Source organism: Mobula birostris, chromosome 7 (assembly GCF_030028105.1).
Source record: "Mobula birostris isolate sMobBir1 chromosome 7, sMobBir1.hap1, whole genome shotgun sequence".
NCBI lineage: Eukaryota > Metazoa > Chordata > Chondrichthyes > Myliobatiformes > Myliobatidae > Mobula > Mobula birostris.
The window spans coordinates 184,158,104-184,185,846 of record NC_092376.1 but is presented as its reverse complement, the minus strand read 5'-3'; the positions used below and the strand labels follow the sequence as shown (position 1 = coordinate 184,185,846).

The 27,743-nt window shown below is 43.7% G+C and overlaps 1 protein-coding gene across 7 annotated transcripts in view; it reads left to right on the top strand.

The window, feature by feature from the left end:
• LOC140200617 (protocadherin-1-like) overlaps positions 1–27,743 on the top strand; it is a 514,369-nt gene that overhangs the window by 58,376 nt on the left and 428,250 nt on the right. Inside the window, exon 3 of one of the 7 annotated variants that reach the window (XM_072264185.1) lies at positions 445–1,565. The exons of the other annotated variants lie outside the window; for them this stretch is intronic. Coding sequence (XP_072120286.1) covers positions 445–480 — 36 coding nt within the window. The 3' untranslated portion in view covers positions 481–1,565. Of the gene's footprint in view, positions 1–444; positions 1,566–27,743 lie in introns of those variants that run through there. 7 annotated transcript variants of the gene reach the window in all.

Sequence of the window (27,743 nt, the reverse complement as noted above, 5' to 3'; positions counted from 1 at the left end):
ACATCAGATTACTTCAGTGTGAAAATTCTCTGAGCTAGCTGCCTTGCTGATAAGGGGAGAGGTTTGTGTTCAAAATGCTCATTTCACAGATTCTTGAGGTCCCACATCAATTATAAATTATAATGTCCAGGATGCATGACAGCTATCTTGCACGTCACTAGCTCCCACAAACTGCGTGGGGCAAAACCAATTAGTATTACTTTATTGATGTTGACTTGAGGGACAGCGAGAATCCAAAACACTTAGCCACTCTTTAATTTTGCTATGAAGTATACCATGGGACGTTCACCACTAGAGGGAACACAGGGGGCCCAGGCGAGGGTCTCAACCGAGAGATCGAGGGTGAGTTTTGAGGTAGGGATTTGGGTTTGAGGTGCAGTGGCAGCCAGTACTGGTGATGAAATTATTCCCTTCCGTATCAAAACCCGTCATTTTGCCCCACAGGAGGTAAGGAGATACCTGACTACCAGCGAGGTCTGAGTGAAGGAAACGGAAAGTAACTAAGGCAGCAGCAAAGGCACCGGGGTGCCATGATGGGAGAGACGGGAGCCAAAGGAACGCTGAGAGCGAGAGAAGCCGCTGATGGAAAGGTCCAAGGGGGGACACTCCCCACCTCCTCCAGCCCTCCTCCACTGTGCAGGAAGCTTTGAGAGACTTGACGAGGATCGGAACTGACCGCCGCTGTGTGTTCACAGAACTGATAATCACAGAACTGCATTTGAATGGACGGTACAGAGAAAAGGCCATCAGGTTTTGGCTTATCTATTCTGGTCTTTATGCTTCACATGAGCTGCCTCTTTCCACTGCTGTCCTGTTCCCTCACCACCTCCACTCCATCTACTCCTGGCTCCAAAATCCAGCTTCACCTTGACTGTGTCTCTGCTGTTTACCTGTGGCTGCAGATTTCACCTTCTCTCAACTTCTCTGGGTAACGGATTACCTGATGGATGTATGGGTGATTCTGTCTTGTAATTATGGACTCACCTTTTTTGTCTTCACAAGTCAAGGGAACATCTACAGTTTTTGTCACTTTTAAAGAATCCTCCTCGGTTCACCCACCCCTCGTCAAATACATTTGTTTGAACACTGATTTGTCTGTGTCCTGTCCCCTACAGGTGCAACTGTGCAATAAATGTGATGGCTGCGATTTTTACAAGAATGAATTTAAACTTTGCTGACACAAATCATTTGATGTTCTATCCATGTATGGATTTTTTATTTTATTCAGACACACTTGCCTGCCATGGCTTAAATCTCACTGGAGTGCAGTTCCTTGAATTGATCACCAGTCAATAAGGACTACACGTGCTCAGCACTAAAATTTTCTGGGATATTCCTCACTGTTGTTCTTCCCCGGTATTCACCTTCACTCTGGAAAGTTTGGCTTTTGAGAACACCAGTTTTGCCTTCTTCACTTTCCCTTCACTACTTAAAATAAAATTTACTTCCATTTTGAGTACCACCCTTAGCAAGTCCAGTCCAGTCAATTCTATTTGTCGTGTGCACAATTATGGTGAGCTACAGGGACAATGAAAACTTACTGACAGCAACACCTAGATTCAGACACACAGAAAACATGAGTCGTACATAACTTGTACAAGACAGTGAAGAAATATAACTGTGCAAGAGAAGATATTCCAATCATGCAAGAGGTGTTGTGTAGTATTCATTGGTGAGGTAGGATTGGGGTTGTGCCCGTCAGTTCAGGACCTGAACGGTGTAGACACACCAACATATCTCGGAGCTTTGGAGAGCTACTCTCAAACAAAACTTAACTTCGCACAACTTGAGCGATTGTGTGCCCCTTATCTAAGAAGGGATGTGCTGGCATTGGAGAGAGTCCAGAGAAGGCTGAGAAGAAAGATCCCAGGAATGAAACAGTTTATGTATGAAGAGCGAATGGTGGCTCTGGGCCTGTACATGCTGGAGTACAGAAGAATTAGGAGGGATCTCATTGAAACCTATAGAGTAGTGAAAGGCCTTGATAGATTGGACCTGGAGAGGATGTTTCCAATAGTTAGGGAGTCTAGGACCAGAGAGTACAGCTTCAGAATACAAGGACATTCCTTCAGAAAGGAGATGAAGAGGAATTTCTTTAATCAGAGGGTGGTGAATTTGTGGAATTCTTTGCCACAGATGACTGTGGAGGCCAAGTCATTGGGTATATTTAAAGCAGAGATTGATAAGTTCTTGATTAGTAAGAACATCCAAAGTTATGGGGAAAAGATAGGAGAATGGGGTTGAGAGGGAAAATAAATTAGCCATGATGAAATGATGGAGCAGATTCTATGGGTGAATGATCTAATTCTGCTCCTATGTCTTATGGTCTAATATTTCAATATTATTGGGCACTGAATGGTGTAAATTTCAAGGAATCTTAAAGGAAGAAGAAAATAGGTGGAGAGGTTATGGGAGAGAATTGCAAAGCTTTGGGCTTGGACAGTTGCAGGTATGGCTTTTAACAGTGGACATATCTATTTGGATAATTGAAGGGAGGTTAAGTTATCAGTCATAGTAACCGGAGTTGAGAAGTTTTGATTTAAAGGGTTCCAATCTCACTCTGGAAGCTGGAGAATTTAAATTTAAATCATAAAACAATTTTGAAATTTAACATTTAGGCAAGAAAGCTGAACTTAGTAATAGTGATCGTGAAACTTCTGGATTCTCAAAGTCAAAGTAATTTTTTTTAACCATAGTATGTCCTGTATATGTCACCATATACTTGAGGTTCATTTTATTGCAGGCATTCACAGTAGAACAAAGAAGTGTGATAGAATCAATGAAAAACTACACACAAGTAATGACAAAAAAATCTTCAAAGAGGACAAACTGTGCAAATACAAAAAAACCCTAAAAACATGAGTTCTCGAGTCCTTGAAAGTGGGTCCAATAAGTTCAGAGTTGAGGTGAGTGAAGTTGTCCACACTGGTTCAGGAGCCTGATGGTTGAAGGGTAATAACTGTTCCTGACCCTGATGAAGTGAGACCTATATCTGTGAAGGACATCTATCACACGTGCCTGGTGTACCTTATATGACTCCGGATATATTAAGTTCAAACATTGTTAATTAACCATACACATGTATACCAACATTTTGTGCCTGATTCTTAGGTACCTCCTCAGCTCAAAAAGAATTAGGAATAAATTGTATTTGCCAATAATGTTCACATCCTTATAAAAATGTAAACACACAAGATTCCGCAGATGCTGGAAATCCAGAATAACACGTACAAAGTGCTGGAGGAATTCAGCAGGTCAGGCAGCATCTATGGAGAGGAATAACAAGTCAATATTTCAGGCCAAGACCCCTCAACAGGATCAATCCTGATGAAAGGTATCAGCTCAAAATATTGACTCTTTATTCCTTTCCGTGGATGCTGCCTGACCTGCTGAATTCCTCCAGCACTTCGTGTGTGTTACACTTGGAGTCATATGTTGTGATTTCTGTGAAGATAGGTCCTTTCATTCATGCTTTCATTGGCACTGGGGACTGATTTGTGTGTGGCACAGTAAAGCAAGTGCAATAAGAATTATAGAAATTGGGCTGTGATATTAGAGTCGTACAAATCATTAGTCAGATTGCGTACTTCTGGTCGCTGCACTATATAAGTTTGTGATTAGGCTAGAGAGGGTGCAGAAAAGATTCACATGAACTTTGGAAGCTCCGGAGGTCTTGAGTTATAGGCTAGATAGGCTGGGAGTATTTTTCCTGGACGAAAGGAGGATGATGACCATATAGAAGTTTATACAATTAGGTGGGGTATGGATAGACTTGATAGTCGTTGTCTTTTTTTCCAGGGTAGGGGAGTCTAAACAAAGGGGCATTGGTGAGATGGGAATAATTTAAAAAGGACCTGACCTAAGGGTAAAATTTTTCAAACAGAAAATTGTGGGTAGATGGAACAAGCTGCCAAAGGAGGTAGTAAAGGCTGGTATAGTTACAACATTTAATGGACAGGTACATAGATAGGGATTCCTAACCTTTCTTATACCATGGACCAGCACCATTAAACAGGGGGTACGTGGAGCCCAGGCTGGAATGCCTGTTGTAGAGGAATATGGGCTAAGTGCAGGCAAATGGGATAAGCATAGATAGTTTGGTCAGCATGAACAAGTTGGGCTGAAGGGTCTGTTTTTGTGCTGTGTAACTCCATGAACCTTCAAGTCTATGAGAAACACATTACCACACCAGACACCAGCATGCCACATAAGTGTTGCAGTGAGGGATTCCTTACATCAGCTCTGGATTTTGGCTCATCTCTCGATCCCTCCTGTATCTGTGTTCTCCAAGCCAGTCCATACAGCCTCATCACCTGAAACACCTTGCAGGGAAAGGTACAGGGACAAGACTCTGAATCCTCAATTATTAATTCATCAAGCAGTGCAGAACAAGGGCTGTAGCTAAATTTCTTTGCAGTTCAAAGTTCAAATCCAAGTTGATTATCAATTGTTCAGAGATCTACTTTCTTGTGGGCATTCACAGTAGATACAGATAAACACAATAGATCCAATGAACGTCTGCACACAAACTGATGGACAAGCATCCAATATTCAAAAGATAACAAATAGTGCAAATACAAAATATTTAAAAAATAATAAATAAGTAACTAAATAATATTGAAAACATGAGTTGCAGAGTTCTTGAAAGTGAGGCCGTGGGCTGTAGAGTCATTTCTAGGTTGGGGTGAGTGAAGTTATCCACTTTATTCTGATGGTTGAGGAGTATTAACTCTTCCTGATCCTGGTAGTGTGGGTCCTAAGGCTCCTGTACTTTCTTCCAGATGAGAAATGAGAAGTGAAGATTGCCTGAATGACAGGGGTTCTTGTAGATGTGCTCAATGGTGGGGGGAGGGGGGCTTTAGCTGTGATTGACTGGGTTGTATCCACTACATTTTGTTGGCTTTTCCATTCAAAGACGATCAAAGCCATTCCTCTGTGTCCTGGAGTCCAGGAACAAGGCCAATTCCCTCATTCCAGCAAGTAAAGCTCTGGATACTTAAGCGGTTACTAGATGGTAAAGCTGGGCAGCTTGCTGAATGCAAATTTTTCTACATTTTCAAATGTTCCTTAAAAGAAAACTGTCAAATGTTTAATAGTGCCTCATGTGACTCGGTATCAGGTTTCATCTGCTAATGATCCAATGAAATGCTTGGTGTGTTTTCCACTTTTAGAGGGACTATGCAAATACAAGTAGTTATTAATTGTGACAGTTCCTGGACTGGAGGCGTTTATTTCTGGTGGGGAGTGTGGGGAAAGACAAGAAAGGAATAAAGTGCAGTGAGACGTTAGATTTAGAACCCTAAATCAAATAATGAACGACAGATGAAGTTATGCAATTTGCTTTGGGTTAGTATATTCCAAAATGCAATTTAAGATTTATTAATGTTTCAATCAATTACTGCTGGTTTGGCTGACTATCCTAGTTTAATCTTGCTTGAGAAATATAGATAAAGGAGGTGATGGAAGGGAGCAATAATGCTGGATGATTCAGTAGGAAAGAGAAAGCCAATATGCTATACGCGATAAATATCCTGCTAATAACATAATTAATATCTCAAATAGTATCTGGAATGAAGGCAGAAAAGAAGGTGTTATTCCACGTGTCCTGGACAATATCCCATGCCACATCTCTGAAACAAACTTAATTTATTAGTTACTATGGAGGAGCATGTTGTTTGGAGTCAGTCGCCACATTTCCAATACACTCACTGGCCAGTTTATTAACTACTCCTGTACATTTGCTTGTTAATGCAAATATCTAATGAGCCAATCATGTAGAAGCAACTCAATGTATGTTCATGATCTTCTGCTGCAATAGCTCATCCACTTCAAGGTTCAATGTGTTGTGTGCTCAGAGATGCTCTGCTCCACACCATTGCTGTAATGTGTGGTTATCTGAGTTACTGTCAGTTTGAACCAGTCTGGTCAGTCTCCTTTGACTGCTCTCACTAACAAGGCGTTTTTGCCCACAGAACTGCTCACTGAAAGCTTTTTGTTTTTTTGCACCATTCTCTGAAAACTCTACAGATTGTTGTGCTTGAACAATCAGCAGTTTATGAGATACTCAAACCACACCGTCTTATCACCAGCATTCATTCCATGGTCAAAATCACGCCAATTACATTTCTTCCCCATTCTGGGAATGCCCGTGCCCGCATGCTTTTGTTCATTGAGTTGCTGCCAAATGATTGGCTGTTTAGCTATTTGCATTAACGAGCGGGTATACCTAATAAAGTCGCCATTGATAAGTTGTCCAACACGGATGGTGTTCCTGGATGGAACTTGCCATGTACACAAAGTAGTTATAAGGGCAGAGATTAAAGATACTGCAGAATTTAACTCACCTCCTAACTAATTGGAACACTCAGGAAGCTCGACACCATACAGTACGTAGGAACCAAGTTGATAGGCAGCCATCCACAGCCAGTCACTCACACCTCACTCCAAGAGCTGTGATGGTAGAGAAACATACATTAGGGTAATTTATGAAACTTGTAGATAGAAAAATAAGGGCTATGTAGGAGGGAAAGGTTAGATTGATCTCTTATGTTAAAAGGTTGGCACAACGTCAGCCGAAGGTCCTGGTCTGTGTTGTGCTTTTCATTAATGCACAGTAGCAGTTTTTTTTAAAGCATATACTGGGTGTACTGCAGCAACTCACTGTGGGGGTAGCATAGAGTTAGCACAACACTTTACTGTACAGGCAACCCGAGTTCAGTTCCCATCACTGCCTGTAAGGAGTTTGTATGTTTTTCCTGTGACCGCGTGGGTTTCCTCTGGGTGCTCCGGTGTCCTCCCACAGTCCAAAGACATACCAGTTGATAGGTTCATTGGTCATTGTAAATTGTCCCATGATTAGTCTCTGATTAAGTCATGGAATTTCTGTGCGGCACAGCTGAAAAGGCCTATTCCACGCTGTATCTCAATAAATAAATAAGGTCTCCTTGGGCAGCACTTTCCAAACCCACAACCTCTACCAGATAGAAGAAGGCCAGTAAATGTACGGGACACAGCACCACCTAGAAGGTCCCCTTGTACCTACACAGGAGCTGACTCAGAAATATATTGCCGTTTATTCACCGTCTCTAGGTTGAAACCTGGAGCTCTCTCCCTAATATCATGTGGGGATATCCACGTGTCAAGGACTGCAACAGTTCAAAACAACAGTTCGTCACCACTTTCTCAAGGGCAGCTTGCCAATTAAGTTCAGTCTGTGAAACCCACATCCATTAAATGAATTCATAAAGCCTTTACATGACACATGACCAAGATCTAGTCTAGTCATCCATCATCACAATGCACCAATTACAAACAGAAGAGATTTTGCAGATACTGGAAATCCAGAGCAAAGCACACAAAATGCTGGAGGAACTTAGCAGGTCACGCAGCAGCTATGTGCAGGAATAAACAGTCAAAGTTTTGGGCTGAGATCTTTCATCAGGACCTTACATCATAGTTTAGATGAAGTGTCTTTGCCCAAAACATGAACTGTTTATTCCACTCCATAGATGCTGCCTGACCTGCTGAGTTCCCCCAGCAATTGGTTTGTGTTGCACCAATTACAAAAACCTCTTTATCACCTAATAGAATATCAAAATACTTTTGCACAGTCCTGTAGATAGAGAGGATGATTCCTACAGTGGGAGAGTTTAGAACCAGAGGGCACATCCACTTAGAACAGAGATGAGGAGGAATTTCTTTAGCCTGAGGATGGAGTTCATTACCACAGGTGGGTGTGGAGGACAAGCCATTGGATATACTTAAAGAAGACTTTGAATAGTAAGGCTGTGAAAGGTTACAGGGATAATAAGTTGAGAGGGGTAATAAATCAGCCATGATGGAAAGGCACAGCAGACTCGATGGGCTGAATGACCGTGTGTTTTATAGTCTAAAAAATCATATAGAGAGTAGTTCAAATCTAGTAATGGGTGGAGGATATCAGTTACACTCAGCACAATCAAGATGCTTTGAGATGAGCTCCCTGAAATAACATTGAAGGTTGTAGACCACCTGCTGGAAACTGGGATGAATATAGACAAGTACGTCATGATGAACATAGACACGGAGAGCCGAAGTACCTGTTCTTTGTTGTATAATTCTATGACTCTTTGCTCAGAGCCTCGTAATCTGCTTGGCGGATCTTTCTTTGGAATCAATAAAGGGTAGCCATACCTTGATTTGCAGAGGAGATAAGTTCCTGGTATTTGTTTCTTTGGTGAAAACTTGTAAACTGGTTGGTGAGTGTGGAATGAGCTGCCTGCGAAGTGCTGGATGTGGGGTCAATTTCAACATTTAAGAGAAATGTGGGTAGTTACATGGATGGGAGGGGACTGGAGGGCTGTGGTCTGGGTGCTGGTCGATGGTACGAGGCATAGTAATTGTTTAGCGTGGAATAGATGGTCTGAAGGTCCGGTTTCTGTACTGTGGTGTTCTATGATTATGGTTCAGATGTACTATGGGTGTTTTGGTCCATGTTTTGCAAGTTTAATTTTTAAAATTTATTTATTGAGATCCAGCGCAGAGTAGGCCCTCCCAGCCCTTCGAGCTGCACAGCCCTGCAATCCCTCAAGTTAGTCCTAGCCTAATCACGGGACCACTTACAATGACCAATTAACCTACTGACTGATACATCACTGGACCACTGTAGGAAAATGGAGCACCCAGAGGTGAAGCACGCGGTCATGGGGAAAACGTACAAAATCCCTACACACAGCAGCAAGAATTGAAACCTCGTCACCTGTACTGCAAAGAGTCGTGCTCACCACTGTGCTACTGTTTGACCCCGTGGGTGAAGAAAGGCATACTATTTGTTGCAGCGATGAATCACCTTAACATAGAATAATTGGCGTTAGAAAAAAAATGCATGAACAGAATTTGGTAAACTGGTATTGGTCCTTTACTGTCACAAGTACAGAGCCGAAGTTGTTTTGTGTGCCAACCAAACAGACCATGTCACATATCAATACATCAACAGAATAAAAGGAATACAGAAGTTAGTGAGCAACAAACACAAAATGCATACTTTGATTATAAATTTACGTTGAACTTTTGAACACATGTATGTCCTCAGAGATTAGATCAGAGGTTTGGCTCATGGAAGAAAACAAATTGGAAGGCAATGTGGGAGAGAATAGTCAGATCGATCTTAATGTAGGTTAAAAGGAACACACATAAAATGCTGGAGGGACCCAGCCAGGCCAGGCTGCGTCTATGGACAGGGATGGAGTCAATGTTTTGGGACAAGACCCTTCTTCAATACTGAAAAGGAAAGAGGAAGAAGCCAGAATAAGAAGGTGGGGGAGAAGAAAGACTACAATTTGGCAAGTGATAGGTGGGAATGTAGGTTGGGGGGAATGGAAGGTGTGAAGTGAGAAGTTGGGAGGTGAGAGATGGAAGAGGTAAAGGGCTGAAGAAGAAAAAATTTGAGTGGACCAGGGGTGAAAGGAAAAGAGGAGGGGCACCAGAGGGAGGTGATGGGCAGGTGAGGAGAAGGGAACGGGTAAGAGATGAGCCATAATGGAGAATGGAAAACAAGTGAAGAGGAAGACTGTGAAAATTACGGTAAGTTTTAGAAATCAATGTTCATGCCATCGGGTCGGAGGCTACCCAAAAGGATTATGAGGTATTGCTCCCCCAACACCTCATATTCCATCTGGATGGCCTCCCGAAAAAAAAGACACCACATACTGTATTCTGTGACCTGATTCTGATCCTGAAGTCTCCATTCTGCTCCAGTGTAGGAAGTGGGATTTGAAGGGACAGCATTCTGACATCAAGGCCACCCACTGCTGATGCTCAATTCACACTCAATCTATTGTGTCTGACAGAATCTTCTACAACAGCTATCCAATTAACTATCCCCACCAGAAATGAGCTCACACCTTCAGAGAAAGCCATGGAGGTGGGGAGACGTCAAAATTAAACTGCTTATGATCTAGATAGTTTGATAGCTCAGATTGGGGTGGATTGTAGTTGGTTTTTTTTGCGTAACCTTGAACAATCTGTGTTTGTAAGCTGCTGTGTGGTCTTTGTCAAGAGGGACATTTACCTCATGTACATTTCCATTTAATTTGCTTTGAGGAAAGGATTGCAATCAGGTTTATTATCACAGATGTTGTAAAATTTGTTGTTTTACAGCAGCAGTACAATGCAGTACATAAAAATTACTATAAATTACGATAAGAAATATGAGAAGTAAATAAATAGTGCAGAAAGAGTAAATTAGTGAGGTAACACACACAAAATGTTGGATTCAGCAGGTCAGGCAGCATATATGGAAATAAATAAGCAAATATGAGAAAGTCTATATATGCTGGAAAGCAGAACTTCTCAGTGGCCAATCATCTTAATTCCCACTCCCATTCCCATTCTGACATGTTGATCCATGGCCTCCTCTTGTGGCTCAATAAGGCTACCCTCAGGGATGAGAAACAACACCTTATATTCCATCTTAGTGGCCTCCAACCTGATGGCAAGAAAATCAATTTCTCCTTCAGGTATACAAATTTGCCCCCCCCCCCCCCATTCCCCACACTGACCTTTCACTTTTTCTCACCTGCTTATTACTTCCCTCTGGGTCCCCTCCTTCCCTTTCTCCTCTGGTCCCCATTCTCCTCTCCTATCAGATTCTTTCTTCTCCAGCCCTTGACCTTTTCACCTGGCTTCACCCATCACCTTCCAGCTAGTCTCTTTCCCCTCCCCCCAACTTTTTATTCTGGCATATTCCCCCTTCTTTCTCAGTTCTGAAGAAGGGTCGCGGCCCAAAATGTTGACTGATTATTCATTTCCAGAGATGCTGCCGGAACAGCTGAGTTCCTCCACCATTTTGTGAGTGTTGTTTTAGATTTCCAGCATCTGGAGAATTTCTTGTGTTCAAAATAGTGAGGTACTGTTCATAAACCTGATGGTAGAGCGATAGAAGCTGTTCCAAAAAGATTGAACCTATGTTGCCAGACTCCTGTACATTCTCCCTGATGCTGGTAAGGAGAAGAGAGTATGCCCTGGACGAGGGTCCGCAGTGATGGATGCTGGCTTCTCGAGGTACTAACTTTTGATGGTGGAGAGATTAGTGGCCACGATGGAGCTGGCTGACTCGACAATCCTCTGCAGCTCTTTTCAATTCTGTGCACTGGTCTCTCAATACCTGGTGGTGATGCAACCAATCAGAATGCTGTCCACTGCGCATCTGTTGAAATGTGTTAGTCTTTGGTGACATATCAAATCTCCTCCAACTGCCATTGAAGTTTAGCCACTGGTGTGCCTTCTTTCTCATTGCGTCAATATATTGGGCTCAAGATAGATACTTTGAGATGTTCAAGAAGTTCAAAGTAAATTTATTATCAAACTACATATATGTCACCATATACAACTCTGAGTTTCATTTTCTTGTGGGCATACTCAACAAGTCTATAGAATAATAACCATAATAGAATCAATGACAGAACACCAACTTGGGCACCCAACCAGAGTGCAGAAGACAGCAATCAGTGCAAATAGAAAAAGGAAGAAATAATAATAATAATAATAATAATAATAAATGTAAAGAAAATTTGATGAAGAGTCATTGAAAGTGAGTCCATTGTTTGTGGGAACAATTCAATTATGGGGCAAGTGAAGTTATCCCCTTTGGTTCAAGAGCCTGATGGTTGAGGGATGGTAACAAGATGGGTAACCCCAGCCATTATCAATGCACTTCAGAGATTGCCTGGCGTCAGTGGTCACATAACCAGGACTTGTGATATGTACCAGCTGCATCATAAGACCATCCACCAACTGCTGGTGTGAACCTGATGGTGTGAGTCCTGAGGCTCCTGTACCTTCTTCCTGATGGCAGCAGCGAGGAGAGAGCATGACCTAGATGGTGGGGATCCCTGACGATGGATGCTGCTCTCCTGAAATAGTGTTTCATGTAGGTATGCTCATTGGTGGGGAGGGCTTACCCATGATGGACTAGGCCTTGTCCACTACTTTTTGTGGGATTTTCCATTCAAGGACATTGGTACTTCCATACCAAGCTGCCATGCAGTCAGTCAATATAACTGGCAATGAGGAAGTAGAGGCTGTCTTCATAATCACACTTATGTGCTGGGCCCAGGGGAGGTCCTTTGACACCCAGGAACTTAACACTGCTTACCACTTGATGAGGACTGCTGCACATTCTCCTGGCTCCCCTTCCAGATGTCTACAAGCAATTGCTTGGTCTTAGTGACATTGAGTGGCAGGATGTCGATGCTTGGTCCGGATTAAACACATGCGCGCAGGCAGAGGCGCATTTGAGCTAACATTATACATTCAGTGTCCATATAAGCCTCGTTCCTGGCAGGACTGCTCCTTTCCTTCGTCATCATTCTGTTCCATGTCGTGTGACATAGGCAGTCATGGTCTCATGGGCATGATTGTTCTTGGCAAAATTTGTCGACAGAAGTGGTTTGCCATTGCCTTCTTCTGGGCATTCTCTTTACAAGACAGGTGACCCCAGCCATTATCAATGCACTTCAAAGATTGTCTGTCTGGTGTCAGTGGTCACAACACCAGGACTTGTGAGATGCACCGGCTGCTCATACGAGCATCCACCACCTGCTCCCGTGGCTTCACATGTCCTTGACTGAAGGGTTAAGCAGGTGCAACACCTTAGGCAAGAGAACCTGCAGTCTAGCGGTGGGAAGGAGCACCCTACTCCTCCTTGATAGACACGTATCTCCACCCCACCACCCCACTTTCCTTCGAGGCTGGTTCCTTGTTCTGGGCAGTGAATTTTCTCTGGGCTTTTTATCACATTTGTTGCCACTGCTGAAATTGATGAGACCAGTGTACTGGGACCAGAAAGGAGTCCTTTAGTCATGAGCAGTAAGTTAGTTTTGATGGATTGGTCAGGCCGGGTTACTGACCATCTGTTCATCGTTGTGTTTGGCAGAGGGGCGAGGAACAATTGTGTTAGGGTTGGCTTGCAAACAGAGCTATAAAAGTAACCCTTCTACCCCACATGTTTGTAGTTTAATAATGCTTTCAAGTAGAGATTGAAATTAGTGTTTTGTAAGTCATGCAGCACAGTAACAGACTTTTCAGCCCAGTGTTTCCATGCTAATCAAGGTGTCCACCAAACTAGTCCCATTTGCCTGACTTGGCCCATCTCCTTCCAAACCCTCCTATCCATGTATTAAGCCAAATGTCTTTTAAATGTTATCATGGTACCTACCTCAACCATTCTCTCCGGTAGCTCATTCCAAATCGCTGCTGAGGCCTCACTAGCAGTATTGTGAGCAGTTTTGGATCTGTTTTCTCAGAGAGGATATGCGGACACTGGAGATAGTTCAAAGGAGGTTCACGAGAATGATTACGGGATCGAAAGGAGCATTTGCCATATGTAGAGCATTGGATGGTTCTGGGCTTCAATTCAAGAGAATGAGGGGGGACTTCATTGAAACCTATCGAATGTTGAAAGGCCCGGATAGAATGGATATGGACAGTCTGTTTCCTATGGTGGGGGAATCTAAGACCAGAGGATACAGCCTCAAAATAGAGGGGCATCCTTTTAGAATGGAGATGAGGAGGAATTTCTTTAGCCAGAGAGTGGTGAATCTGTGGAATTCATTGTCACAGGCAGCTGTGGAGGCCAGGTAATCGGGTATATTTAAGGTATTTAAGTTCCCATTCCTTGAGACCTCTTATTTTATATACCCCTGTGAGGTCACCTCTCAGTTTCCTATGTTTCAAGAAGTAAAGTCCTAGCTTGTCCAACCTCTCCCTTATAACTTTTGAATATTTAGCAGTCAAAGGTTGCTATGTTGCCATTGGCAACACTGTGATAGGTACTGAATAGAGTCTAGGGTGGGGAGGATGACTGGACGTTCAGCAAACAGATGATCGCACAACAAAACAAAGTTATTTCACTTGGAAAACTGTTGTGCTGGAGAAACTCCCTTAAAGCAGCACACACACAAAACCGCTGGAGGCGCCCTGTAAGTCAGGGAGCATTTATGGAAAGGAATAGTCAGAACGGGAAAGGAATGGGAAAGACTACAAAATGAGATGCTGGGCAATGGGAAGGAGGATAGTTAGAAGGAGATAGCTGAATCCAGGCGGGAAGAAAAGGTACAGGGCTGGAGAGGAAGGAATCTCTTTAACGAGTGATGTAATTAGGGCTGATCAATCCAAGAAATGCAGGGTGTGGCTAAATGTTGCACAGGAAGTGTGCTTCATATCAGTTTCAGCAGCCTGAGGAACCCATGATAGCAATGTGACCTGGTAGTGTAGAGGTTAGTGTAACACTTTACAGCACAAGCCGTGAGATCGCGGCTCAGTTCCTGCCGCAGTCTATAAGGAGTTTGTATGTTCTCCCTCCCAACTGCATTCGGTTTCCTCCCAGAGTCCAACGAGATAATGGTTGGTGGGTTAATTGGATTTTGTAAATCGTCCCGAGATTAGGGTAGGGTTAAGTATGGGTGCAGCTCGAAAGGCTGGGAGGACCTGTTCCGTGCAGTATCTCAATAAATAAATAAATTACCGCTTACTACCTTCAGATTCATTTTCTTGCAGGCATTTACAGGAAAAGTAATTTCCCCCGGGATCAATAAAGTATAACTATGACTATGTAACAGATTATAATAACTGTGCACAAAGACTGACAACAGCCAGTGTGCAAAAGAAGACACACTGTGCAAATAGTGAGATACTGTGAGAGCATGAATTGCAATAGTGAGAGCAGGAGTTGTAAAGAGTCCTTGAATAAGAGTCTGCAGTCACAAAATCAGTTCCAAAAGTTATCCATGTCTCTTCACGAACCTGGTGGCTTTAGGTGAATGCAGCAGGCCAGGCAGCATCTATAGGAAGAGGTATAGTCAACGTTTCGAGCCGACACCCTTCGTCAGGACTAACTGGAAGAAGATATCTTTTTTTACGTGTGTTGCTTGAAATCCCAGCATCTACAGATTTCCTCGTGTGTGCGGCTTTAGGGTAATATCAGTTCCTGATTGATTACTGTAGAATGCCGGAATAATTCAAGCCAGTGGCACTGATTAATACCATTAAAATGATGCTTCTTTATAAAGAGGGAATCAATCCTAATTTTTAAGGTTTCTGCAGTTCACTATTATAATATTGGCTACAATACGTAACAAATAGAAAGTATATGGCCCCTCCCTCTACCTTTTTATTCTGGCATGTTCCCTTTTGACTTGGCTCCAGTCCTGGAGAAGGGTTTGGACCTGAAATGTCGATTGTTTATTCATTTCTATAGATGCTGCCTAAACTACAGAACTCCTCCAGCATTTTTGTGTCTTGCTTCGCAGAATTTCTCCTGAAAAAGAATATGGTGCAGGTCAACCCAAATGGTTTTAATTGGTTTATAAGCTAATGTTAAAAAACATCAGACTTGAGGATGACATTTGTACTGCAACATTAAAGGAATTTTACACCCTTTTGCCTGCCATTTGGCCTTTATTGTTGACTTGGCTCCTGAATTAATTAGTGGCTTGCATAACTGAGGGTCTGGAGATTCTTTGTGGCATCACGTTATTGGTTTGATCCTCTGCTGCCTAGTTCACAGTGTGGAGCTTGATCAGTGACTGAACGCATTGTTCTACAGGCAAAGCGGAATGAGGTCGTGAAGTAATGAGTTTGACAGGACGTGGTTTAATTAGGTGCAAATGTGGCCCTGCTAATCTGGTTGGGGTTGTGCTCATCCTTTGTCTGTGCAGCTTGATCCACAGAAAGGTTATGGGTTTGAGGAATCTCTGGAATGTAGCTGTCTGCATCCCTTTCATCCTTTTCATTGAAAGACATGCACACACACACACACACACACAACCACAAAATGGAATACATTTTTATTAGAACAACACACGCAAATTACTGGAGGAACTCAGCAGGCCAGACTGCACCTATGGAAAACAGTACAATCAACTTTTCGGGCCGAGTCCTGATAAAGATTCTCAGCCCAAAACATTGACTGTACACTTTTCCATAGATGCGGCCTGGACTGCTGAGTTCCTTCAGTCATTTGTGTGTGTTGTTCGATTAAAAAGACTTTGCTTTGTTGTTCTGCCCACACGACAGGTGAATGAGTTGGTGCCAGCCCAGTGCCCCTAGAATACGCTGCTTTTCTTCACAGATTGGCATTATTTCCTATTTCTGAGCCAGGAAGCCGTGTGTTCAAACGTTGACAGTGTGAAATTTGAGCGGGTAAAGTGGGCTGTTACCTTGCCATTGCTGAGGAACACCACTCTGTTTTGAGGCTCCTGTCATATTATATCTCCCAAAGCAGGACAAAACTCCTTCCACAGGATGATTTATTTATTTGTTCATTTATTATTGAGATACAATAAATAATAATAAATAGATGCAGTGCGGAACATGCTCTTTTGGCTCACCAGGCTGCACCACCCAGCAATTCACCAAGTTAACCTCAGCCTAGTCACAGGACAATGTGCCATGACCAATCAATCTACTAACTGGTACCTCTTTGGACTGTGGGAGGAAACTGGAGTAGCCAGAAGCAACCCACTTGCACACGGGAAGAACGAAGAGACTCCTTACAGAGGACGCCGGAACTGAACTCCAAATGAACTCCCAACACCCGGGGCTATAAGAGCATTACACTGCTGTGGCACCCCGTGATGTCAGAAAGGCATATGGAGTGTTCGTTCCAAGTCTCTGGGTATGTTTAAAGTGGAGGTTGATAGGTTCTTGATTAGTAAGGGTGTCAAAGGTCATGGGGAGATGGCAGGAGAATGGGGTTGAGAGGGAAAGTAAATCAGTCACGATTGAATGGGAGAGCAGACTCGATGGGCCGAATGGCCTAATGCTGCTGCTATATATTATAATCCTATGTTCTTGCAGTATGACAGTGATCTTTGTTACATTTTCTCAGATTCAATAAAACAACAGCTGTGATTTACTTTGATTTGAAGGCTTTTGTCAGGCATAAAGTGCCCAAGTGATTTAACTCCCCACCCTGTACTAACTTCCATCTGGCTGAGTACTGTACGACTGATAAATGAAGATTCATCTTAAAGAACAATGCTCAGATTTTTGATTCTTCAGTAACAGTTTACTGCTGGACAGGTTCTGAAGTTCACGAAAATGATTCCGAGATTGGAAGGCTTGTCGTAAGAGGAGCATTTGACTGTTCTGGGCCTGTATATAGGCTTCCGTTAGTCTCATGAGACCATGGATTTGCGCTTTGGAAGATTTCCAGGGTGCAGGCCTGGGCAAGGTTGTACGGAAGACCAGCAGTTGCCCGTGCTGCAAGTCTCCCCTCTCCACGACACCAATGTTGTCCAAGGGAAGGGCATTAGGACCCATACAGCTTGGCACCGGTGTCATTGCAGAACAATGTGTGGTTAAGTGCCTTGCTCAAGGACACACATGCTGCCTCAGCCAAAGCTCAAACTAGCAGCCTTCAGATCACTAGACGAACGCCTTAACCACTTGGCCACGCGCCAACACACTGGGCCTGTACTCACTGGAAGTCAAAAGAATGAGGGGATCTCATTGAAACCCATGGAATTTTGAAAGGAGTCAGTAGAGTGGATGTGGAGAGGATGTTTCCTGTGGAGAGGATGTTTCCTATGGAGGGGGAGGCTAAAACCAGAGGACACAACCTCAGAACAGAGGGGTGTAGGGTTGCCAACTGTCCTGTATTAGCAGGGACATCCCATATATTGGGCTAAATTGGTTTGTCCCATATGGGACCACCCTTGTCCTGTATTTCCCCCGCTAAGGCAGAGCGTTCCTATGAAACCTTCAGTGCCAAAATGACGTAAAGCAAAGAAGCAATTACCATTAATTTATATGGGAAAAATTTTTGAGCGTTCCCAGACCCCAAAAAATAACCTACGAAATCATACCACAACACATTAAACCTAAAATAACACTAACATTTAGTAAAAGCAGGAATGATATGATAAATGCACAGCCTATATAAAGTAGAAATAATGTATGGACAGTGTAGTCGGGAAGATTAAGCCAAAACCGATTTGTAGAAAAAAATCGGCACGTACACACATGCGCTCACAGGTACCCACGTAAGGCTTCATGGTCGTGGTAGTCTTTCTCGGGGTAAACACAAGTGTCCTGTATTTGACTGCTACTTTTGTCCCTTATTTGGGAGTGAGAAAGTTGGCAACCCTAGGGGGGTGTCCTTTTAGAATGGAGATGAGGAGGAATTTCTTGAGCCAGTAAATTGTTAATCTGTGGAATTTTGTTGCCAAAAGCGGCAGTGAAGGCCAAGTCATTAGGTATATTTAAGAAACAGGTTGATAGATTCTTGATTAGTCAGGGCATGAAGGCAGGAGATTGGGTCAGAGAGGGAAAATGGATCAGCCATGATGAAATGGCAGAGCAGACTCGATGGGCCAAATGGCCTAATTCTACTCCTATATGGTATGGTCTGAGTGCATTAAAATCTGAGTTAGTTTCTTATTGTCATAGAGGTATGATGTAAAATAGGTACGTGTAGCATGGTAGCAGCATAATGATATGGTTACGGGGAGAACATAGAAACTCCTTACAGACAGCTGTGGGAATTGAACATGAGTTGCTGGCACTGTAGTGACATTATCGTGTTACAATGCCAGTGATAGTCATAGTCATACTTTATTGATCCCGGGGGAAATTGGTTTTCGTTACAGTTGCACCATAAATAATAAATAGTAATAAAACCATAAATAGTTAAATAGTAATATGTAAATTATGCCAGGAAATAAGTCCAGGACCAGCCTATTGGCTCAGGGTGTCTGACCCTCCAAGGGAGGAGTTGTAAAGTTTGATGGCCACAGGCAGGAATGACTTCCTATGACGCTCTGTGTTGCATCTCGGTGGAATGAGTCTCTGGCTGAATGTACTCCTGTGCCCAACCAGTACATTATGTAGTGGATGGGAGACATTGTCCAAGATGGCATGCAACTTGGACAGCATCCTCTTTTCAGACACCACTGTCAGAGAGTCCAGTTCCATCCCTACAACATCACTGGCCTTATGGATGAGTTCGTTGATTCTGTTGGTGTCTGCTACCCTCAGCCTGCTGCCCCAGCACACAACAGCAAACATGATCGCACTGGCCACCACAGACTCGTAGAACATCCTCAGCATCCAGCAGACGTTAAAGGACCTCAGTCTCCTCAGGAAATAGAGACGGCTCTGTCCCTTCTTGTAGACAGCCTCAGTGTTCTGCAGGTTCATCTCCTGCTGCTGCCTGTAAGGAGTTTGCACGTTCCTCCCCGTGACCATGTCGGTTTCCTCCTGGTGTTCAGGTTTTGTCCCGCATTCCACAAACGAACCAGTTGGAAGGTTAATTGGTCTTTCTAAATAGTCCTGTGAATAGGATAAGGATAAATCCATGGATTGCTGGGGGATGCGGCTCGTTGGGCTGGAAGGGCCTGTTCTGTGCTGTATCTCTAAATAAACACATAAATAAATACATAAAAGTATACCGCATTGTGGTGCTTCCTTAAACTCTCAGCTGAAATCCCTGGAACATGACTTAATCTCAACCTTCTGACCTCAAGGCTAGAGTGCTACCAGCTGAAAATAATTAGCACAATGGTGGGGCAAATACCAAACTGTATTTGTCCTGACCTTGTCATAATTATCCTCAGGCTTTTTCAATGTGTCTTTCAAGTTTCAAAGTTAACTATGTTCAGAAGGTCATAAGGTATAGGAGGATAATTAGGCCATTCAGCCCATCAAATGTGCTGCACAAATCATGGCTGATTTAGTATTCCTCTCAACTGCATTCTCCTGTCATTTCCTCATAACCTTTGACACCCTGACTAATCAAGAATTCATCAACCTCTGCATAAAGCTGGTGGTCCCAAACTTAAGCAAAGGATCTGTGCACCCTGGACTGGGAACCCCTGGTTTAAAATATACACAATGGCTTTGAACGATCATTCTCAGCACAAAATACTCTGCAGGTGCTGGGGTCAAAGTGACACTCACAACACGCTGGAGGAACTCAGCAGGTCAGGCAGCATCCATGGAAATGATCAGTCAGCATTTTGGGCTGGAACCCTTCGTCAGGACTGAAGAGGGAAGGGGCAGAGGCCCTATAAAGAAGGTGGGGAGGTGATAGGCAGGAAAGGTGAAGAAGGAATAGGGGAATCTTCTACAAGCCCACTGACTCTCATAACTACCTCAACTATACCTCTTCCTACCCTGCCACATGCAAAAATACCATTCCCTATTCCCAGTTCCTCCGTCTCCGCCGCATCTGCTCCCAGGATGAGGCTTTCCGTTCCAGGACATCTCAAATGTCCTCTTTCTTTAAAGATGGTGGTTTCCCTTCTGCCGTCATCAAAGATGCCCTCACCCACATCTCCTCCATTTCTCGCACTTCGGCCCTCACCCCATCCTTCCGCCACCAGAGCAGGGGCAGAGTTCCCCTTGTCCTCACCTACCACCGCACCAGCCTCCGGATCCAGCACATTATCCCCCGCAACTTCCACCACCTTCAGCAGGACCACTAAGCACATCTTTCCCTCTCCACCCCTCTCCACTTTCTGCAGGGATCGGTCCCCCCGCGACTCCCTGGTCCACACGTCCCTCCCCACATAGCTCCCACCCGGCACTTATCCCTGTAGGTGTAAGTGCTACACCTGTCCCTACACCTCCTCTCTTGCCACCATTCAGGGCCCCAAACAGTCCTTCCAGGTGAGACAACACTTCACTTGTGAGTCTGTTGGGGTCATCTATTGCATCCGGTGCTCCCGGCGCGGCCTCCTCTACATCGGTGAAACCCGACACAGATTGGGGGACCGCTTCGTCAAGCACCTCTGCTCCGTCCACCACGACAGACAGGATCTCCTGGTTGCCACCCACTTCAACTCTGCTTCACATTCCCATTCGGATATGTCCATACGTGGCCTCCTCTAATACCATGATGAGGCCAAACTCAGGTTGGAGGAACAACACCTCATATACCGTCTAGGTAGTCTCCAGCCCCTTGGTATGAACAATGATTTCTCCAACTTCCGGTAATTCCCTCCCCCTCCCTTCCCCTATCCCTATTTCACTCTGCCCCCTACCCAGCTGCCTAGCACCTCCCTCATGATTCCGCCTCCTTCTACTACCCATTGTGTTTTCCCCTATTCCTTCTTCACCTTTCCTGCCTATCACCTCCCTGCCTCCCCTCCCCCACCCCTTTATCTTTCCCCTTACTGGTTTTTCGCCTGGAACCTACCAGCCTTCTCCTTCCCACCCTCCCCCCACCTTCCTTATAGGGCCTCTGCCCCTTCCCTCTTCAATCCTGACGAAGGGTTCCGGCCTGAAACATTGACTGATCATTTCCACGGATGCTGCCCGACCCGCTGAGTTCCTCCAGCGTGTTGTGAGAGTTAAATGATCATTCTTTCGGCCTGTCTGACATTATTTGGTAGAAGGAATATTGTCCAGTTTGGGACATAATAGGACAGGGAGCCTCAAAACAGAGGGTTGTTCCTCAGTGATAGTATGGAAGCAGTCGAGTTTAGTAGCTCAAATTTTAACACTGCCAATGTTTTGAATGCACGGCTTCCTTGATCTGAAATGGGGAGTAATGCCAGCCTGTGAAGAAAAGCAGCGTATTCCGGAGGCACTGCGCTGGCACAGCAAATTCACCAGTGGTGTGGACAGAATACGAAAGAGCAAAGTCTTTCTAATCTACAGTACATGTCTTAAACAGCAATTACTGGCTGTATCATTAAAAGATCAAAAACAAAATTAGACTGGCCACAGTTTTGGCTCCTTTGCCATTCCAGTCAATAATTTATTTATATTTTGCACTGAGTCCTGCAGAGAATACCATTAATATCAATGGTAGCAACAAGTGGCGTGATAGCAGATCAGCACAGCGGCATAGCATAATACTTTAGTGTCAGTGACCAAGGTGTTGAGCCTCTTAGCTTTTAGTTGTGCTCAAAGGATGTGGATGTTTCTGCCAAGGGTGGTATTTATTGCCTATGTCTAGTTAACCTTGAGGAGCTGCTAGTAAATTGCCGTGGTGCAGATGTATTACTGGTGTCATCTAAGGACACCTTGCAGTTGGCCACATTGTTTATAGACCCAATAGCCAGCTTTACCTCCAAGCAGCCCATCCAAAGTTTAACTCCAAAGTAAATTTATTATCAAAATGCATATAAGTTACCAATACTAGCTTGAGATTCATTTTCTTGCAGGTATGTACAGTAAAATGAAGAAATACAAAATAATTTCTGAACACAAATTTATAAAAAGAATTAATACATTAAATAGACCGACAGACAACCAATGTGCAAAGGAAGACAAATTGTGTGAATAAAAAAATATGATTAAGAATGAGTTGTAGAGTCTGAAAATGCGTTAGACAGGAATCAGAATCAGAATCAGGTTTATTATCAATGGCATGTGACATGAAATTTGTTAACTTAGCAGCAGCAGTTCAATGCAATACATAGTTGGATTGAGAGGCAGGATTTATGAACATTTGGAGAGATATAATATAATTAGGAATATTCAGCATGGCTTTGTCAAGGGCAGGTCGTGACTTATGAACCTGATGGAACTTTTTGAGGATGTGACTAAACACATTGATGAAGAAAGAGCAGTAGATGTAGTGTATATGGATTTCAGCAAAGCATTTGATAAAGTACCCTATATGAGGCTTATTGAGAAAGTAAGGAGGCATGGGATCAAAGGGGACATTGCTTTGTGGATCCAGAACTGGCTTGCCCACAGAAGGCAAAGAGTGGTTGTAAATGGGTCATATTCCGCATGGAGGTCGGTGACCAGTGGTGTGCCTCAGGGATCTGTTCTGGGACCCTTACTCTTTGTGATTTTTATAAATGACCTGGATGAGGAAGTGAAGGGACAGTTTAGTAAGTTTGCTGATGACACAAAGGTTGGTGGTGTTGTGGATAGTATGGAGGCCTGTCAGAGGTTACAGTGGGACATTGATAGGATGCAAGACTGGACTGAGGAGTGACAGATGGAGTTCAACCCAGATAAGTGTGAAGTGGTTCATTTTGGTAGGTCAAATATGATGGCAGAATATAGTATTAATGGTAAGACTCTTGGCAGTGTGCAGGATCAGAGGGATCTTGGGATCCAAGTTAATAGGAAGCTCAAAGTTGCTGCGCATGTTGACTCTGTGGTTAAAAAGGCTTACGGTGTATTGTCCTTCATCAATCGTGGAATTGAATTTAGGAGCCAAGAGGTAATGTGGCAGCTATATAGGACCCTGGTCAGACCCCATTTGGAGTACTGTGCTCAGTTCTGGTCGCCTCACTGCAGGAAGGATGTGGAAACCATAGGAAGGGTTCAGAGGAGATCTACAAGGATGTTGCCTGGATTGGGGAGAATGCCTTATGAGAATAGATTGAGTGAACTTGACCTTTTCTCCTTGGAGCGACGAAGGATGAGAGGTGACCTAATAGAGGTGTATAAGATGATGAGAGGCAGTGATTGTGTGGATAGTCAGAGGCTATTTTCCAGGTCTGAAATGGTTGCCACAAGAGGGCTCAGGTTTAAGGTGCTTGGGAGTAGCTACAGAGGAGATGTCAAGGGTAAGTTTTTTACGCAGAGAGTGGTGAGTGGATGGAATGGGCTGCCGGCAACGGTGGTAGAGGCAGATGCGATAGGGTCTTTTAAGAGATATTTGGATAGGTACATGGAGTTTAGAAAAATAGAGGGCTATGGGTAAGCCTAATAGTTTCTAAGGTAGGGACATGTTCGGCACAACTTTGTGGGCCGAAGGGTCTGTATTGTGCTGTAGGTTTTCTATGTTTCTATGTGTCTATAATCTAGCAGAGAGAAAAACAAAAATAGAATAAAAAAAATAATAACAATAAATAAGTAAATCAAATCCAGTATATGTATATTGAAAAGATTTTTTTAAAAAACATGCAAAAACAGAAATACTGTATATTAAAAAAAAAGAGAGGTAGCGTCCAAAGCTTTAATGTCCATTTAGGAATCTGATGGCAGAGGGGAAGAAGCTGTTGCTGAATCACAGAGTGTGTGCCTTCAGGCTTCTGTACCTGATGGTAACAGTGAGAAAAGGGCATGCCTGGGATGCTGGAGGTCCTTAATAATGGACGCTGCCTTTCTGAGACACCGCTTCCTGAAGATGTCCTGGGTTCTTTGTAGGCTGTACCCAAGATGGAAATGACTAAATTTACAACCTTCTGCAGCTTCTTTCGGTCCTGTGCAGTAGCCCCTCCATACCAGACAGTGATGCAGCCTGTCAGAATGCTCTCCATGGTACAACTATAGAAGTTTTTGAGTGTATTTGTCGACATGCCAAATCACTTCAAACTCCTAATAAAGTATAGCCGCTGCCTTGCCTTCTTTATAAATATATCAATATGTTGGGACAAGGTTAGATCCTCAGAGATCTTGACACCCAGGAACTTGAAACTGCTCACTCTCTCCACTTCTGCTCCCTCTATGAGGATTGGTGTGTGTTCCAACATCTTACCCTTCCTGAAGTCCACAATCAGCTCTTTCATCTTACTGACGTTGAGTGCCAGGTTGTTGCTGCAGCACCATTCCACTAGTTGGTATATCTCACTCCCGTACGCCCTCTCGTCACCACCTACAATGGGTGTATTGAGGGCAAATTTATAGATGGTATTTGAGCTATGCCTAGCCACACAGTCATGGGTATAGAGAGAATAGAGCAGTGGGCTAAGCACACACTCCTGAGTTGCACCAGAGTTGATTGTTAGCGAGAAGGAGATATTATCACCAATCTGCACAGATTGTGGTTTTCCGGTTAAGAAGTCGAGGATCCAATTGCAGAGAGTGGTACATTGGCTCAGGTTCTGCAACTTCTCAATCAGGATTGTGGGAATGATGGTATTAAATGCTGAGCTATAGTCGATGAACAACATCCTGACGTAGGTGTTTGTGTTGTCCAGGTGGTCTAAAGCCATGTGGAGAGCCATTGAGATTACATCTGCCATTAACCTATTGTGGCAACAGGCAAATTGCAATGGGTGCAGGTCCTTGCTGAGGCAGGTGTTTAGTCTAGTCATGACCAACCTCTCAAAGCATTTCATCACTGTAGATGTGAGTGCTACCGGGCAATGGTCATTAAGGCAGCCCACATTATTCTTCTTAGGCACTGGTATAATTGTTGCCTTTTTAAAGCAAGTGGGAACTTCCGCCTGTAGCGGTGACAGGTTGAAAATGTCCTTGAGTACTCCCGCTAGTTGGTTGGCACAGATTTTCAAAGCCTTACCAGGTACTCCATCAGGACCTTCAGCCTTGCAAGAGTTCACTCTCTTTAAAGGCAGTCTAACATCGGCCTCTGAGACAGAGATCACAGGGTCATCAGGTGCAGCAGAGATCTTCACAGCTAAAGTTGTGTTATCCCTTTCAAAGCGTGCATAGAAGGCATTGAGTTCATCTGGAAGTGAAGCATCGCTGCCATTCATGCTATTGGGCTTTGCTTTGTAGGAAGTATCATCTTGCAGATCCTGCCAGAGTTGCCGTACATCCGACGTCGCCTCCAACCTCATTCGAAATTGTCTCTTGTCCCTTGAGATAGCCCTCCGCAAATCATACCCGGTTTTCTGGTACAGGCCTGGGTCGCCAGACTTGAATGCCACAGATCTAGTCTTCAGCAGATGACGTACCTCCTGGTTCATCCACGGCTTTTGGTTTAGGAATGTACAGTAAGTCTTTGTAGGCTCACACTCATCCACACAGGCTGTTGCCCCAGGAGCCTGAAGGTGAAGGCACACACTCAGAGATTCAGGAACAGCTTCTTCCCCCTTGCCATCCGATTTCTGAATGGATATTGAACCCGTGAACACTACCTCACTACTTTTTTATTTCTGATATTTTGCACTACTTATTTTAACTGAACTATTTAATGGACACACACTTAATGTAACTCATTTTTTCCTCTATATTTATTTATCATGCATTTAATTGTATTGCTGCCATGGATACCCTCCACTGTGCATCTTTAGAAGTTCATCAACGTTTTTGGTGACATGTCGAATCTACACAAAAAAAAGTGCCTTCTTTGTGAGATCACTCTTGATGGTCCCAGCACAGTTTCTCTAAAACAAGGGTTCCCAACCTGACCCCTTGCCTAATGGTATTGACCCATGGTAGAAAAAAAAGAGTTGATAACCCTTAGCACCAAAGAATTTTCACACAACATATATGTTTAGTACAACAACCAGCAGTTTCACAGTCACTATTTTCTATACTAGCAATTTATTCTGCATATTTTGAACAGAATTCAAATTTCACTGCCCTGCTCAGATTTGAATTATTCCTTTACATTGGAGTTGTTTTTGACTATTGCCTAAATTTCCTGGTGATCTTGGACACTTACTGTTGGAAATTTCCTGTTATTTCTGTAGTGGTTTGGGGAGACCATAGACACAGGCTTTAGAATAGAAGTCTTAAATCTAGTACAAGTGCATGCTTGCATTTTTATGGCATTTCTCACTTTCCCATTGGGGAATTACTCCTTGCAGTAAGGTGTAAAACACAGCAGCAAGTTTGCATATGAGCGGCACTTTGCTCATGATGATATAATCTGCTTAATGATGCTGTACAGAGGGGAAACTATCGGCTGGAACATCCCTGTTCCTTTTTGAAGCAGTGCTCTGATTAACATCTCTGTCAAAGGGCAGCAAGGGGCAGTGGTGAATTAGCCTAGATATTTTATATTGAGGTCTCTGGAGTCGGATACTGGAAGTAAACCTTACGACTGAAAGCTGATGATGCAACCTGCACTGGGTGCTCACAAAAAATGACAGAGATGGAATTCTGTCTAAGTTACAACATCACTTTATATCTCTTCACAATTATCACCATTATGTGCCGTGTCGTATGACGTGGGCGACCGTGGTCCTTTTGATTATGATTGTTCATAACAAATTTTTCTTCAGAATTGGTTTGCCATAGCCTTTTTCGGAGCACTGTCTTTATAAGATGGGGGACCCCAGCCATTACCAATACTCTTCAGAGACAGTCTCCCTGTCATCAGTGGTCGCGTAACTGTGATATGTATCGATCTATCTGCGACCATCTACCTCCTGCTCCATGGCTTCATGTGACCCTGATCAGGGCTGGGGATGGTACTAAGCAGGTGCTACACCTTGCCCAAGGGTGACCTGCGAGCTAGTGGGGGGAAGGAGCACCTTATATCTCCTTTAGCAGAGACATATCTTCACCCCATCACCCATCCTTTCACTCTGATTAAAGTAAATTCAGAACGATGCAAAATCTAGACATATTGTGATTTGTGATGGCATGTTAGTATAACGCTATTACAGTACCAGTAACCCGGGTTCATTTCCCACCACTGTACTGGAATCCCTGATAAGAGTCTTGGTCTGAAACACCGACTCTATTCCTTTCCATTGCTGCGGCCTAACTTGCTGAGCTCCTCCAGCACTTTATGTGCGTTGCTCTAGATTTATGGCATCTGCAGATTTTCTTCTGTTTGTACCTGCATGCTAGCCTTTGTGAATAATGCACTAGGTCACCCTAAGGATGGAGTTACCTTTGACGATGGCAGATCTTATTGTCTATCTCCAATCTTTCCTGAACTAAGAAGCAACTATGAATCAACCACTCCCTTAGGATTAGAGTTCCCTAGCTTGATTAATTGGATAAATTAATCAACCTGATAAAAGTTGATAAAAGTCAGGTTGATTAATTGTGGCAGAACGGTAGCGTAATGCTTTACAGCACTAACGTTCCCAGTTCAATTCCCACTGCTGTCTGTAAGGAGTTTGTACGCTCTCCACGTGAACGTCTGC